Source organism: Panthera leo, chromosome A1, assembly GCF_018350215.1.
Source record: "Panthera leo isolate Ple1 chromosome A1, P.leo_Ple1_pat1.1, whole genome shotgun sequence".
In the NCBI taxonomy this organism is placed as follows: domain Eukaryota; kingdom Metazoa; phylum Chordata; class Mammalia; order Carnivora; family Felidae; genus Panthera; species Panthera leo.
Window position 1 is genome coordinate 173,266,583 of NC_056679.1, and position 15,113 is coordinate 173,281,695.

General features: G+C 58.4%; 1 protein-coding gene across 1 annotated transcript in view; it reads right to left on the reverse strand.

Moving 5' to 3' along the window:
- Window positions 1–10: 10 nt before the first annotated feature.
- UNC5A (unc-5 netrin receptor A) overlaps window positions 11–15,113 on the reverse strand; it is a 61,550-nt gene continuing 46,447 nt past the window's right edge. Inside the window, exons 3-15 of the mRNA XM_042945824.1 lie at window positions 10,253–10,396; window positions 9,885–9,988; window positions 9,558–9,738; window positions 8,005–8,169; window positions 6,867–7,055; window positions 6,463–6,765; window positions 3,532–3,619; window positions 3,113–3,281; window positions 2,724–2,957; window positions 2,468–2,617; window positions 2,231–2,395; window positions 1,377–1,555; window positions 11–1,130 (exon numbers count right to left, since the gene is read on the reverse strand). Coding sequence (XP_042801758.1) covers window positions 965–1,130; window positions 1,377–1,555; window positions 2,231–2,395; window positions 2,468–2,617; window positions 2,724–2,957; window positions 3,113–3,281; window positions 3,532–3,619; window positions 6,463–6,765; window positions 6,867–7,055; window positions 8,005–8,169; window positions 9,558–9,738; window positions 9,885–9,988; window positions 10,253–10,396 — 2,237 coding nt within the window. The 3' untranslated portion in view covers window positions 11–964. The remainder of the gene's footprint in view (window positions 1,131–1,376; window positions 1,556–2,230; window positions 2,396–2,467; window positions 2,618–2,723; window positions 2,958–3,112; window positions 3,282–3,531; window positions 3,620–6,462; window positions 6,766–6,866; window positions 7,056–8,004; window positions 8,170–9,557; window positions 9,739–9,884; window positions 9,989–10,252; window positions 10,397–15,113) is intronic.

Consider the following 15,113-nt stretch of genomic DNA (forward strand, 5'->3'; position numbering starts at 1 on the left):
GCAAGGCTGTGTACATAAGGCCAAGTGTAAGTGCACGAATGCACTTAAGACAGAGTCAGGGCACGAGCTTCACACAACAGACCCCGCATGGGGGAACCGGCCAGCCCCAGGAGCGGGCACGCCACGGCACGCACACTTGCCATTGTCCAGCCCGGGACTCCCATTGCATATTCACATGCCCTGTTGGGCAGGGCTCCTCCAGGCTGGGGGTAGAGGGAGGATCAGGGAGGAGCCATTGGGTGTCCCTGGGTGGGTGGGAGAAGGGCAGCATGTGAGAGGCAGATGTGGACTGATACTGGGTGTGAGAGACGTGAGTGGCCTCCAGGTGTACAGCATGAGATGAGCGTGTGTGTGTGTGTGTGTGTGTGTGAGAGGGGGAGTATGTGAGATGAGAACACGAGACATGCATGGGCACATGCCCGTGCGGTGGTTGTGTGCCTGAACCCAGGGGCCGCCCCTTGTCCAGCTGTGGCCCTCAATCTAACAGGCTTGAAGCCAGGCCCCTCAGATGTGCCCCTACCTGGCAGGCACAGAAATGTTTGCATAAGGTCCAGCTCAGGCAGGAGCTCTGGGGGCCATGTCCCGAGCCCAGCGTGTGCGCGCATGCCCGTGTGTATGCGGCCTCCTGGCCAGGGGCAGGAGGAGAGGTAGCATCACACGCACATACACACACACAGATGGGCTGGGCCTGGCTTGGGCTCTAGGCACTGTCCACCCTGGGTGGGCCCCAGAGGCCAGGGCATGGTCAGAGCAGGTGGCAGTGCCAGCCTGGCCAGGCAGGCCTTGGAGGGGCAGAAGTGTAGGCAGGGTCTGAAGGGCCAGTGTTAAGGGACAGTGTCTGCCAGGAGGGGGCCTGTCCACACAGCTCCCCCTGAGCATGGGGGAAGGGCCCCGTCTGGCATCTGTCCGTCCCTGGTGGGTGCCAAAGCTGGTGAGAGTGTAGGCGTTGTAGGCCTGGCTGGCCTCAGCACTCCGCCTCTGACACCGTGAAGAGGCCAGCGTCTGGCTGGCCCAGTCCAGCTACTGCTGCAGCCAGCTGGCTGAGGTTGCCGTTGGGGAAGTGCCGCGCCTCCCACAGGTTGAGGATCATGGCTGTGGGGCTGGGCTTGGAGGCAAAGAAGCTGAGATGGCTGTGGAGGGGGTGGGGAGGGGGAACAGGAGCCAGTCAGCGCCCTGCCTTACCCCAGGCTGTACCCTCCTGTCCCTCAGCCCACCCAAGGGCAGGACCTCCCCTTGACCAAGTGCACCGACCACCCTGGGTGCTGGTGGATGGGGTGCAAGGCCCACAGAGCTTCCTGTCCACCCCACCCATCCTACCCCACCAGGATGGACTGCAGGTGGCCTTTGTAGCCCCTCCTTGCCCATCTCCCACCCACCTGTCCAGGTGGAGTTTCTGTGCCAGAGTCCGCCAGTCGGCACCACGGCTACAGGGTGGGTCAAGGCTGGTAATGATCTTCTGCCGAATGAGGAAGGGGATCTTGAAGGCACTGGGGCCCACTAGGGCTGGGACCCCCCCTTCACTCTCCAGAGCCAGCAGCTCAGCAAATCTCGTGTCCTAGGGGAAGGAGGGGTGGAGGTGCCTCTTAGAACTTTCATGGCCCAGGCCCACTGCCACCTCCAGCTGGAGGAGTATCCAGACCACCTCAGAGCATAGGGGCAGCATGGGCAGTTTCCTGGGCACCCCTGGTGTGCCAGGGCCCTGCTCACACCAGAGTTTAGAGGGTCCCAAGCCTCAGAGGTACGGTGACCTATCCAAAGTCACACAGCCAGTAAGCAGGAGAGCTGTCTAGCCTCATTCTCCTCCTCTCTCCCCATCACTCCTCCCCAGGTCACCTCTACTGACCACTCAGAACTCACTGAACTCTTCTCACTGCCTTTGTCCTCCACACTCAGTTCCCACTGCCCCTTTTCACTCATTGCTGCCTATCTCTTACTCATCCTTCAAGGCACTGTACAAAGTTCCTCCTCCTGGAAGCCCCAGGACCCCCAGGTGGCTCTGTCTGTCCCTCCTGCTGCTCCCACATCTTCTTCCATCTCTACCCCATGTCAGATTGTGATTGCATCTGTCTGCATCTGTCCGTCTGCATCTGCACCTCTCTCCCTGGAGACTTGGAGGAAGCTGCTAAGCAGTTTCTAGGAGGAGGTGGGCTTGGTGGCAGGGTAGGCCCAGTGAGAAGGGGGGTGGGGGTGCGGGCACATTTCAGCAGTGCTCATGCCCCCTTCTGCCCACCTTGGTGATGTTGAAGTTGATATTGAAGCTCTGCCCATCGCCTTCCACCTGCCACACCCACACCTTGCAGGCCAGGTCACTGGTGCTGGGGCTGACGCGCTCCAAGGTGAAGGTGCAGTGCAGGTACTGCTGCGTGCCATTCCAGATGTGATAGAAGGGGATCTCCTGAGGAGACAGGCTGCGTCAGGCGTGCCCGGCATCGGGTGTGCCCACTCCAGGCACCCTGAGCACCCTCACCTGGTAGCTGACCAGGAGCTTGCTCTTCCACAGGGAGCTGGGCACATCGTGGATGGACAAGCGCAGGTTGTGGTAACTGTCCTTGAAGTGAAGGACTCGAGGTTCCTGGATCAGCTGTCCTCCCAGCTGCTTCTCCAGCTGTACCACCTCCTGCGGCGAGCCCCAGGTTGTCAGCTGAGCCTGGGGCCCGGAGCACCCTCCCCACTGCCACCCCTCCCTGAGGACCTCCCCGTGGCAGGGTGGGGGCACGCGGTACCTTGAGTGCGTCGTGGGTATCATGTAGGCAGTAGACTCGGATGTTGTATTCAAGGGAGGTGCAGGCCACGGGGGCAAACAGGAGCAGCTTGAGGCGCTTGGTCGCGGCCACACTGAGGGCCTCTCCCACCAGGGCAAAGCGGCCCAGCTGCTCAGTGAAGACATAGCAGGCGCCGGCCTCCAGCTGGCAGTAGTAGAGGTGGGAGGGTGCCTCCTCACCCAGGTGCAGCACATCCTGCAGGCAGGGCCCGATGGGTCAGCTCATGGCCAACTACAACTCTGAGGAGCAGCCAGACTGGGGAGAGGGTGGCTCGAGGGCCAGATAGGAAGCCCAGGCTCCACGCTGAGCCCCGTGCTCAGGTGGGTGGGCTCAGGGCCGTTCCTGCTCACCTCCCAGCTGCCCTCACAGGACTGCTTTTTGAGGCGCAGGCTCCAGCTCTCCGGGCAGGGCTCCCCACAGTGGTCCATGGCGAGGATGACAGGCCGGGTGAGCAGGACTCCAGGGGGCCCGCAGCTAACGATGGGACTCAGCAGGGTCTGGCAGCCAGCTAGGGGCAACCTCAAGTGGGGAAATATGGGTGCAGAGGGAAAAGCATCAGTGGGCTGTCTTGGGCGTTGGCTGGGGCAGGGTAGTGGCATCCCAGGTTGGTGGCCCCAGAGCTGGGTGGAGCTTATATGGGCAGTTCTTCCTTGCCCTCCCTATGGCTATGCCAGACCAAGTCTGACAGTGGGTGGGCAAGGGGCGTCATGGTAACTGAAGGCAGAGGGCAGAACCCGCCCAGCCCCAGCAGCAGGGCCCGCGCCCACACCTCACGTCCTCCGGCTTGTGCAGCGTGAGGTAGATCTCGTAGATCTTTCCTCGGGGTATGGCATCTGGGGGGATGAGGAGGCTGATCCCTGTGACAAAGTGGGAGGAGGGCTGGGGTTTACCAGGGCTGCAAAGACACCAAACACCCCACTCTGCCAGCCTCTACCAGAGCCTCCTTTGAGAACTGACCGGTGTCAGCCTGGCCTAGGGGACAGAGGTGCCACAGGCACTGCCAGGCTGTCCAACTACCCACATAGGCATGAAACTGAGTCCTAGTGGCCCCAAGAGAGGCTGAGAGAACTCAGGTGGGACAAGCATGCTTAGTTAGCCTGGGCACAGAAAACTGTGGAACAAAATGTGTCAGGTATGATATACCTACCTGACCCATCACCCAAAAGGCACTGGGTGGGACCAGGGCACTCCCTGCTTAAAACCTTCCCTGGCTCCAGTATAAGGTCCAGCTCCCTGACCTGGCATTTAAGACCCTTCACCTATGACCCCAGTTGCCTTTCCAGCAGCTTCTTCAGCACAGCCTGTGCCATATACTTGGCCATTCTGGAGCCACTTTCCTGAGCACTCCTCTGCCTAGATGCCCTGCCCTCCTGCTCTGCTCAAGCTTTCCTCCTCTCCATCGGCCCTGGCCATCTTTGGGGATAGCCATTCTCTGCCACCATGACTTTGCTCCTCATTTGGCAGTGGCCCCTGCAGATGGGGCTGGGGCCTTTAACAACTTGGTCCTTAGGTAGCCTTCCCTGGTTTGGGAGCCTTTGCACACACATCCTTCTGTCTGGCTGATTCACTTCCATAGCAGGGTCTTGCTGGGCAGCATCAAAAGTGCCTGCTCAGTGAGGAGTGGTTCCAGGGGAGGCACAATGGGACAGGAGCTGCAGAGTTCCTCTGGGGGATGGCAAAGGGTGGTCCTACTTCACCTTCCTGTTCTTTTAGGGCAGGGAGTCCCTACATCAGAAGGGGCTTCAGAGGCTAATGACCAGGGAAGAGAAGGAATTCTACGACTTTATCCCACCAAGTCCAAAAGCTTACATTTATGCTCCGAGTGGGTAACTCTGAGATGGGCTACTTGGAATATCACTACTTCCCAGAAACTGAAGCCCAGGAGATGGCATATTTACAGCTACTGCTCCCTTCATCAGCTCTGTGCTGCCTCCTGCTACTGGCTGCCAGTGTTGGTGGCAGTTCCAGAGATCCACATATGAATGCTCTCTGTGGCAGAGGTATACACACTTGCACACTCATTCAGTGAATGCTAATGTTGAGTACTTGAGGCAGTGAGGGAAAACCACGGGCCCTGCTCTCATGAGGCGTCAGCCCCGTGGGTAGAAACACAAGTGGATGGTGGTTAAGGGTGCTAGGGGAGAGCAGGGAGGAGCAGCAGCCCCCCTGCCCCAGGGGAAATGAAAGGCTGATGGTCACTGAGTGCCCACTGTGCCTATCCTTTCTAAGAGCTTGACATGGACCATCTCACCTCATCATCCTAGCAGCCCCGTGAGGAGGACATGAGGCACAGAGAGGGAGAGCTGCCAGGCCAAGACCTGAATGAGAAGTAGCAGATGAGTCAGTGAATGGGGGGCAAAGGGATCTGTGTGTGCAAAGGGCAGCATGGTGTGCTTGGAGTTCTGAGAGCCCACCATGACTGCCACGTGCAGGAAAAGAGTGCATAGGAGGGTAGGGGCCACTGTCGCTGGCTGGCAGGGGACAGGACACTGTGGCTGTGTCATGTGGGCTTTGTGGGGGGCACTGTGAAGCCCCCAAAGCAGTTGGAGAAGGGGAGGGACATGATTAAGTCTGGTGTCATTGGGTGAATGCTTGAGGTAGGTGTGGTGGCCTGAGCCCGAAAAGGCAGTAGGGAGGAGAGCCAGGAGGACGCAGAAACATTTGAGGAGGAAGAATGATGGAATTGGTGTGTGACTGACTAAAGCTGTTGTGGAGGTGAGGGGGGACAAGTGAAAAAGACCAGGAAGTCACGGTGACCTCCAGTTTCTGGCTTGAGCCACTTGACTTTGCTGTCCCTGAGGTGGGGAAAGCCAGGAAGCAGGAAGTTCTGGGGGAGGGTGGGAGACAGTGCTGTTTTAGGCATCAGGAATCTGAGGTGCTGTGAGACATCCAGATGGAGCTGCCCAGGAGGCAGCTGGGTGTATGATTCTGTCGCCCAGGAGAAATGTGGCTGGGGCTGGAGGAGTGGGAGTGATCTGCACAGACATGGCGATTAAAGCCATGGAGTAGGCGCAACTGCTCGGTGAGAGGGTGCCAGGAGAGAGCTCTCAGGAACACCTACATTCAGGGAACAGGCACCAGGAGCAGCTGGAGAGGCGCAAGAAAATCAGGGGCATGTGGGGTCATCTCAGCTGAGGGGATAGAAAATTTCAAGGTGGGAACATCAGAGGCTGCTGTGCTTCCTCAAAAGGTCTTCAGTAGAGATTACTGAAAATCTTTAAAAAAGGATGACTATGGAAGGGGTCTGTGGATTCTCTATCAAGAGGGGTTTCCGCGAGGTGGTGGGTGGGGGATGCCATGTTCAGGTGTTTGTGGTCTGCCATCTCTCCACTAGTTTGCCAGCTCCTTGGGGCTGGCACCTGTCCTACCTCTGGGCCCAGGGTCCAACGTAGAGTCCAGCACACACAGGCTGGCTGACTATGGAAATGAATGGACAGAAGTCCTGTCCTTTAGGTAACAGATCCCTTAGGTAACAGAAGGGAGACACTCAGGCCATGGCCTCAGTGTCGGCCCTACTGCCAGCCACGACTGGATCCTCTCCAAAACTCTATCCCCTTTCCTTGCTGGCCTAGCTCAGCACTTGGGATGAGCCTGAGCAGCACAGGAAGAACATCAGAGCTGTCCCATCCTCCTCCAGGAGAGACACAAAGGCTAGTCGTGCCTTTTAGAGTTCCCCGGGGCACTCTGGGGTCTTTCCCACCTGTATTAGGGATCATCAGCCGTCCCCCGAGGAAGTTGAAGGTCCCGTAGGTCATGTTGCTGGTGCCGCGGGGCAGGGAGCGGAAGTAGTTCTGGGTAGAGAGGCGGGAGACGAAGTCCTCGGCCTCAGAGGTGGGTGAGCTGTGGTGCAGCGTGTGGCGCCCACCACCCAGCGGGCTGAGCAGGTGCCCATTGGCGAGCTGGAACTTGGGGCTTGGCCCGTCCTGCCGGGGACACAGACTGCCCTGGCAAGTGGTGGTGGTGGTGCTGAGGTCTGGCTGGATGGTGAGCAGGTGGGGATTGTCTGCAACGGTAAAGACAGACTCAGTGAGTGGCACTGAGGTGATCTCTTGGGTAGCTCTTGGTGTGGGGGCCTGGCAGGAGTAGGGGTGAGGGGCACCCCACCTGCTTTGCTGGGCTTGATGCTGACAGGCTGGAAGCCTGAGGTGAGTATGGACGAGTCAGCCACATCTGAGTCTAGCCCTTCCTTCTTGCGGCAATAAACAAGGATGAGGACGAGCAGCAGCAGGAGGAGGCACACAGCCACAGCAATTAGGCCCACGTAGAGGGCCACGTCCTCGGGCCCGGAAGCAGCTGCGGGAAAGAGCGTGGCCTTGGGAGGGGCAGGGTGCAGGAGGCCGGGAAGGAGAGGTCAGTGGTCTACACCCCAGGAGGATGAGGCGCTCACTCCTTGGGCATCAGCACTAGCAGGGCTGGGGATACGGGTGGCAGGGAGCATGGAGGCAGCATGTGTGCATCTCAGTCCTGCATCTGCCTGCCACCACCATGCTCTGTCACTCTGGGCAAATCACATCTCTCACTGCTCCATTCGGTCTGAGGTTGCTGCTACTGAAGGATGGAGGAGGGGAAAAGATACTTCCCTGGACAGTCCCAATGGGCTGCTGGGCTGAACGGAAGCTCCTGTGATCCCCGAAGTAGGGGATCTGCTTCTTGGGGGGGGGGGGGTGCGGTCTGCCAATCTGGTTCCTAGCCATGTCCCTGGGCCAGAAGCAGTGGTGCTGGGGCTCTTCTTGTCTGCCTCCCCAGGTCTGAGGCAGGGCTGGGGAGGGGGTGATTGACTGCCTGGAGGAAGCTTATATTGATTTTAGAAGGGCTTTGCATAATAGAAGAAATGTCCATCAGAAAGGAATTGACACAGATAATTAGGTTTTTAATTGAAAGAATGGGGGAGGGTGTGTTCTAGAGAAAAAAATCCAACAGAGATCTTTAATTGTTAGTTATGGCCTTGTAATTAACAGGCCTCACAAGCCTGGTGTCCCCAAAGGACTTCTGTGTGCACTTGGGGAACCATGTGGAGGTGAAGCTGCAGGAGAGGAGGGGGATCCAGGGGCATGGTGTACATGGTAAAGGTTCACACGTATGCATGTTTCATGAGAAGTGAGAGAGGTATTAGGGTGTGTTAGGGATGGGGAGTTCCCGAGGGTCCTAAACTTTGGAGAAGGGGATACAGCCTGTGGCAGGGGGGCTGATCAGGGCCAATCCTGGCAAACTCAAGAGGACTCCTGGGGCAGAGAGGACTCACTGTGCACACAGAGGTCACTGGTACAATTTCGGGTGTCCAGGTCAGCGCCCCGGCACTCCTCGCCTCCATTGCGGGGAGCTGGGTCAGAACACTCACGACTCCGCCAGTGGGTGCAGTCGAGCCCACAGGCTGACCACTTGCTCCATGGGCTCCAGCTGCCATCGACTAGATGAGAGACAGACACGAACACAGAGGAGATGGTGCAGTTAGCCTGGGCAGCCAGCCTGGGCAGTTTGCCAGTGCGGCCCTGCTGGGCATCCAGACCTAGGTGCGATGCTGTGGTAAGGAGCACACCCTCTGATGTCCAGCTGGCCTGGATGACGCATGCTAATGACAGGAGGCACGATGATGCCGGGCCTGCTTTGCTCTATCCACACTATGGGGCCGTCCTGGCCCTGGGGCAGCAAGGGTACTTGGTCCCACGATGACCCTCTGATTCCAGGCATAGGTGGTTCTGTAGCCTCAGGCGGTGCCCTGCCCCTGCCCCACACTGTCTGTACCTGTCCTGATCGTACCTCAGCCTCTGTGACTCAGCCCCTCTGCCAAGGCCTAGCCTGGACACAGACCAAGCCCTGCTTCCGATCACACTAAACCCCATCCCAGCCTTGGACTGAGCCTGGCCTTGTGTGTGGGCGGGTGGGATGGAGCCATGGGGGGCAGGCTGGTGGGCACAATGGAGCCAGGGCACGGAGATGGCGTGGTGAGGAGCGATGCGGGAGGTGGCGGCCGCTGGTACCTGGGCACAGGGTGGCGCAGGCTGTTTTCTGGACATTCTGCCCCTCACAGAAGGCACCCCCGTTGAGAGGCGCCGGGTTGGTGCAGCTCCGGCTCCGTTTCTGCCAGCCGCGCCCACAGCTGGCGCTGCAGACGGACCACTCGGTCCACGTCGACCACCCACCGTTCACTGGCCGGACAGAGAAGGACTGGGGTCAGGGAGCGGGGGGGGCTTCCTCAGACACGCTGGCCCAGAGGCCAGGGCAGGAGGGCAGAGGGGCTGTGAGCTGGAAATGGGCGGACTGTGGCTGTGCTGGTGAAGAAGCCCTGGAGGGGAGCCCATGCTTGTGCTCACCGGCCCCCAGAGCCTGGCAGTATCCTCTCCACAGCCCCTTCTCCCAGCAGGTTCTGCAAGCACTCAGGGCAGCCAGCCCTGGCCCAGTCTTTCATGCAGGCAACTCCTGCACCCGCCCCTTCTGCCTGCTCCTAGGGTGCCTGGAACATTCTACTTCCCATACCTGGGACACAGGAGCATGGGCTGTAGTCTGTCACCTTTTCTAGACTCCCATCCTGTGCCCTCATCTCCATCTGCACGATGTCCCTGGCCCACAGGTAAGCCAAGGGATGGTCCAGCCACAGAGGACTACCACCTGTCCCACACCTCTGCCCAGGCATGCCCCTCGGCTCCCAGACAGCCACAGCAAGCCCTCTCCCTGTCCTTCCCAGCGAGGCCATGGCCTGGTCCACTGGGCCCTGGCTCCATGGGGAGCCACCAACATGTCATCACCCCATATCCCTATGCCCGGGAGCCCCTCTGCCCCACCAGCGCTGGGGCCCACCGTAGACGATGACAGCAGCCGAGGCGCTGCGGCGACGCGCTACGATGTTCTTGGCCACGCAGGTGTAGTTGGCCGTGTCGGCCAGGCGGGCCTGTCGCACCACCAGGCTGTGCTCCCTTGTGATGTACACATTGGGGTCCAGGGACGGGTCCACCAGGTCCTCGTTCCGGAGCCACTCCACCTGGGGGAGGGAGCCACGCCACTGCACTGCCCGCCCATGCTGGCCCTACCTGGAGCGAGAGCAACCCCTGGGGGCGTCAGGGCAGGCAGGACCTGAGACCTGGGAGCCCTACCCACCTGCGGAGCGGGCACCAGAGCCCCTCTCACCTCAGCCGGGGGGATGCCCTCTGGTGGGCGGCAGGGTAGCACGATGCCCTGCTCCAGAGACACCTCCTTGGCCAGCGGCTCCTGCTCGAAGTTCTTGCGCAAATCTGGGAGAAGAACAAGAGTGTCCTCCAGCCTGAGTGCCTCATGACAGCTTCGCCTGGCTGGCCCTGTACCCTGGTCCCGCAGGGGCTGTGGCACGTGGCAGGAGAAAGTGCCGAGTGACCAGGGGGAACATGGGGGTGGCTGGGCCGTGTGCAGAGGCAATTTCTCCACCCATCAAGGCAGGCCCTGAGGTTTTTCTGACCAGACTCTTCCCCCTAGTGATACCCTCTGGCCACCCCTGACCAAGGGCTAGGCTCTGGACTCACAGGCAATGCGGATGTAGGCCTTCTGACTCTTGGTGGTGCCCGAGGAGCTCCACGCCACACACTGGCACCAGTACTCCTCCAGCCCAAACACCTTTTCCACCTGCTGCCTCGAGACATTGATGCGGACCTCCATGGCGGGCAGCCCTGGGGGGCAGGAGAGGTGGGTAGCCAGGGTCCTAGTCATGCCAAGTCTCACACGGTTCTTGCTGTCCAGATGTGTGGGGTCCCTACACCACCATGGCCACTCTGCTCAGAAGGAGCAGCCTGGAGGGAACTCTGGGGGAGCCCCAGGGGGTACTCTATTTATATCTCCTGAAAGCCAGGAGCCAGTCCTTAGCTCCTCCATTCATTATACTTTTTTACCCCAGGCCTGTCTCCCTGGAGTCACAGAAATGTCTCTAAATGGGCTTCCTGTTGTTTCAGAGACAACAGCACAGAGGAGCTTTGGGCTACAGGGGCTGGCCTTCAAGGACCCAAGGCAGAAAGGATGAGGTAGATAGGAGAGCCCTGGGGCTTTTGTGTATTAAAAAAAAAAAAAAAAAAAAAAAAAAAAGGTGAAGAAGGATCTGGTTCACCTCCCTGGGGTTAGCAGGTAGATCCTGACATGTGATAATATAGTAACAGCTATTAACAATATAATTACAGCGATTATGTAGTATGATAATAGACCCCTGGGGCTTAGCCAGGGTTTCCCACATGCTAGCTTATTTTCTTCAATCTACTCCCTTGGTAGGCATTGCTCCCACTCCATGGATAAGGAAACAGAGGCTTAGAGAGGCAGTGACTTGCCCATCTCAAGAGAGAAACGCTGGTGAGGGTGAGGGGGCAGTCTGCAAAGGTGAAGCTGGCTAGTGATGAGTATCTGGGACCCTCTCTGCCCCAACTGGGCTGGGCTGAAGAGACCCCTCTCAAAGACAGACTCAGCCCCCCTGTCCTCTGCCACACCTGGGCGCCCCCGGGGGGGGGGGCCCAGATCCTCTGAGGACCCAGAAGGGATGGAATGCCTGCCGTCCTTTGGGCCCCTGGCCCTTGGCCAAAACCAGTGTCCCCAGGAGTGAAAAAAGACTGTTTCCAATTTCTCCTCCTCCTGACCCCAATTTCCCTCGGGTCATTGGCTTATCAGAAAGAGGGAGAGAGGCCGGGCAACCAACGTGTTTCCATTGTTAACAGAGAAATTCAATTAGGGCTGCATTGCAGGGAGAGCAGCAGCCCAGCTGAGCAGACAGGCCGGGAGGCTGTTTTCCCCCTTAATTTCTCTAACATGTCTTTCTCTGACCTCTGCCCACACCCCTCCTCATGAGTCTCTCCAGCTCCCACACTGGGCCCCAGATTTTCTCACTTGCCCCTGCCCCTAGCAAGTTCTCACAGGAGACTTCTGGCCAAGGTCATCATGGCTGAGCTCCCTCTGTTCTGGGCACTGCCTGGCACCCCTTCTCTCTAAGGCGAAGGATGTGCGCATTCTCTGGGGGTAGGGTGAGGCTGAGAACTGGGGGTCCCTCATAGGGTGTATGTATAGTAGAAGGACCCTGGGCTCCAGCTACCTGTCAAGCATACTGGAGTCTTGGGGCATCTGAGAAGGAGCTGTGCATACACTTGGGGGTGGAGACAGGGCCCTCCTGCTCTAAGCTTCGGGGGTTAATGGTGAGAGACTTCCAGAACATTCTGAACTGGGTACATTTCCTGAGTGGACAGGTCTATGGATGGATGGACTGTTCCATCCCCCATGGTGGTGGTGGGAGCTCAGGAAACTCAGTCTGGGGAGAACGGCACTAAATTTAAGCACTCCTATTTCTTTCTCCCCATCTCCTCCCCTCTCTGTCCTGCCACTGCCACCCCCTCATCTCCTTCCTGCTGCCATGAAGGAGGGCCAAGTTTGTCCACGATGTCCCAGATCCAGGCAGTGGCCTCAAGCACCACATGCTCCAGGAAGCTGGTGGACCTAGGGGGAGATCCAGACCCAGACCCTGTCCTGCTGGTCCTGGATGTGAAGACAGTGCCTTCCTCCCTGCAGGTCACCAAGCAGATGCCAGGAGAGAAAGGATGCATGGTCCCTGCTGGCCCCAGAGTGTGTGGGGTGTGAGTGGGTGTGTGAATGCTGTGGGCACATGGGGAGGCCCCAGTGTGGGTGTGCTGAGTATTTTTGGGAGGTGGAGGGTTAGCAGGGTGGGGTTGGGGCTCTGAGGCCAAGTTTGGGCTTAGGTTCTCATGTTCTCGCCAATCTGCTTCTAATAACCAGCTTGTTTAACGCACAATGCTTGGCTTCACAGATCTGGGGCTTTTATAGCATCAGCAGGTTTGGGTTTGAGGGTTTTCAGGCTTGGTCTCTCCTCCTGGCTTTCTGGATGGGAACTGGGGACAAGTCAGGGGAAGACAGGGGTGCTGTCTCCTGAGGTGTCCACCCAGCTACCCACACAGGAATGGGTGGGGCTAAGGATCTGTGCTGACCTATGACTCTACCATACCTGCCTGACCACAGAACATTCCTGGGGCAGGGTCTTTGGTCTCAGTGTCTGTATGACACCACTGCCCACTGCAGTGACATCTGTTTGTGAGCTTATCTCTTCTCAAAGCACTCAATCACTTTGGGTTGAAAAATCAACAAGATCAATACAAATTTGGATATGCTGGCCATGGGAGGCTTGAGTATGGATGCTCAGGGCAGGAGAGGGCCCCAGTGATTATGGGCGAATATGTCCCCATGAGCTCTGCTCTCCGCCTGGTTTGAAGGGAGCAAGACCAGAGCAGACTCCTGGGGACTCTGGGGTGGAGGCTCTTGGCATGTGTGACCCAGCCTATGACTGCTATGCAGGCATTAACCTGGGTCTCAGCCAAGCCATGGATTCCAGAATTCCTGATGGTAGGAGACAAGGAGGGGTGTGTGGGGACACCTGGAAGAAGAGGCTGGGAGCAGCAGGAGGCTGGCCTAGAGCCTTCTAAGGAGTTCTAGACAGGCCCTGAACGATGCAGGAAGGCAGGTCTCCGACTGTAGCTTCCTCCTCCTCCTCACCTGTCCTTTCTCTGGGGGATCTGCCACAGCAGTGGGAGGACTCAAAATGGTGCTGGGCCCTGGGTGTGGAGTAGGGAGAGAGGAAAGGCCTGGAGCCGGGCTCATACAGGGTGCATGAGATCTCATGGCTTTCCCCACCAACCTACCAGCCCCCCTACCCCATTTTACAGATGAGGAAACTGAGGCCCAGTGAGGGGAGGCAGACACTGCCACCAGGTCCTAAAGCTGCAGGGCCAGGGAGGTTTCTGGTACCTCTGCTGGGGTCTGAAGGTGGGGGATCATCTTGGGGGCTAACCTAGGCCTGGCACAGTGCAGGTCCTCAGTTAACCTCTGAGGACTGCAAGAAAAACAGCTGCAGGCAGCAGCTGTGTGGAGGCCAGGGCAATGCAGAGCTCAAGGGCCTGGGCAGGAATCATTGACTGGGGAGCTGATGCTTGGTGGGAAGGAGACCAGCCCCTGCTGAGTCTTGTAGGGGAAAGTTGGGTGTGGCTTCTAGGGACCAGAATGCTTGGTTGGAGCCCTTTTGGGGCCCTGGATGACTCAGAGCCATCTGTAACATGACAGGTTGGTTCTGAGGACTAAATCACCCTCTGCCAAAACTCAGGGCTCATTTGCTCACATCCCCATTATTGTGAGAGCTTCCAAGTTCTCCTAGGCAGGGCCCCTTCCTTTAGTCTCCCTCTTCCCAGCACCAACTTTCCACAGAGTTCTAGTGCGGTCACAACCCTATGTTCTGCTGCCTGCCCCCCAGGCCCACTCTTTCTGCCCATACCGGGGTCTCCGCAGGCCAGCTACCATTCCTGCATTTGCACCTTCTGGTCCTTTGACCTCGGAAATGCTTGTTCCAGGAGGTTTTAAGATTCATGCTTAGAAAGTATCCTCTGGAATCTTCTCTGGAATACCCAGACCCTCCTGCCTGGTGGCATGGACCACCCCTCTAGGTCTGGGGTCTCTTGCCTGCCTTGACATCTGTGTGAGTTGTCCTGGGCATGGCCTGCCTGTCTTCATCTGCACTGCTGCTCTGGCCTCACTCTGGTGGCTGTACCCCCGCAGGATGCGTGCTATGTCTCGGGACTCAACCTGAGGGGCTCCTCATGTGTGGGGGCTTCACAAAGTGCCAAGGTGAAGGAAGAGGAAATGGACTTATTTGGGGTCTAAACAGTGAGGAGGAGGAGAGGCTATAGTCAGCTCCACTAGGCCTGCTCTTGGAGAGTGCTGGACCCCAAACAAAGGCTCTCTGCCCAATCCCCACTGGCTGCCTGCTGCCTAAGGCAGGGAATGGGGTGTCCCACAGAAAGGGCACTTCTTGAGTCTGCCCTCTGTCTCTGGAACCCCTCCCTCCATGTCTCAGCTCAGTCTCACTGGTTCCCTCTCCTTAGCGTCTCTGCATCTGCCCCTTCCATCAGCACCCCCACCCCCATGGGCCCCAAGTGTCACTCATAGCTCTGGCCACCTCACTTGGCATTCTGAAATCCCACAGGACTGTGACCTCACTCCAGAGCCCGAGATGTGAGTCTCCCAGATGGTACCACTGTTACCTATGCACCCTCCCTCCTGACCCTGACCAGTATGCCCACCTCTCTGACCCAAAGCCTTTGCTCCTGCTGAGCCCCTTTCCTGGAATGCTGTTCCCCTGTTCTTTCCCTGACCAGCTCTCATAACCCTTTTGTTTCCATGTCACCTCCCCTGAGAACCCTCAGTCATGCTTCCCTCTTGCTGCCATAGCCCCCAGAACTCACTGAGAGGTCCCCATGCTGCCCACCTCTCTGCAGGGGCTGGGGCTCTCTGTAGGTGGTGGCTGTGTCCCCAGCATGAAAGTGGGGGCTCAGGGAATGTGTGAAGAATGAATGGGGG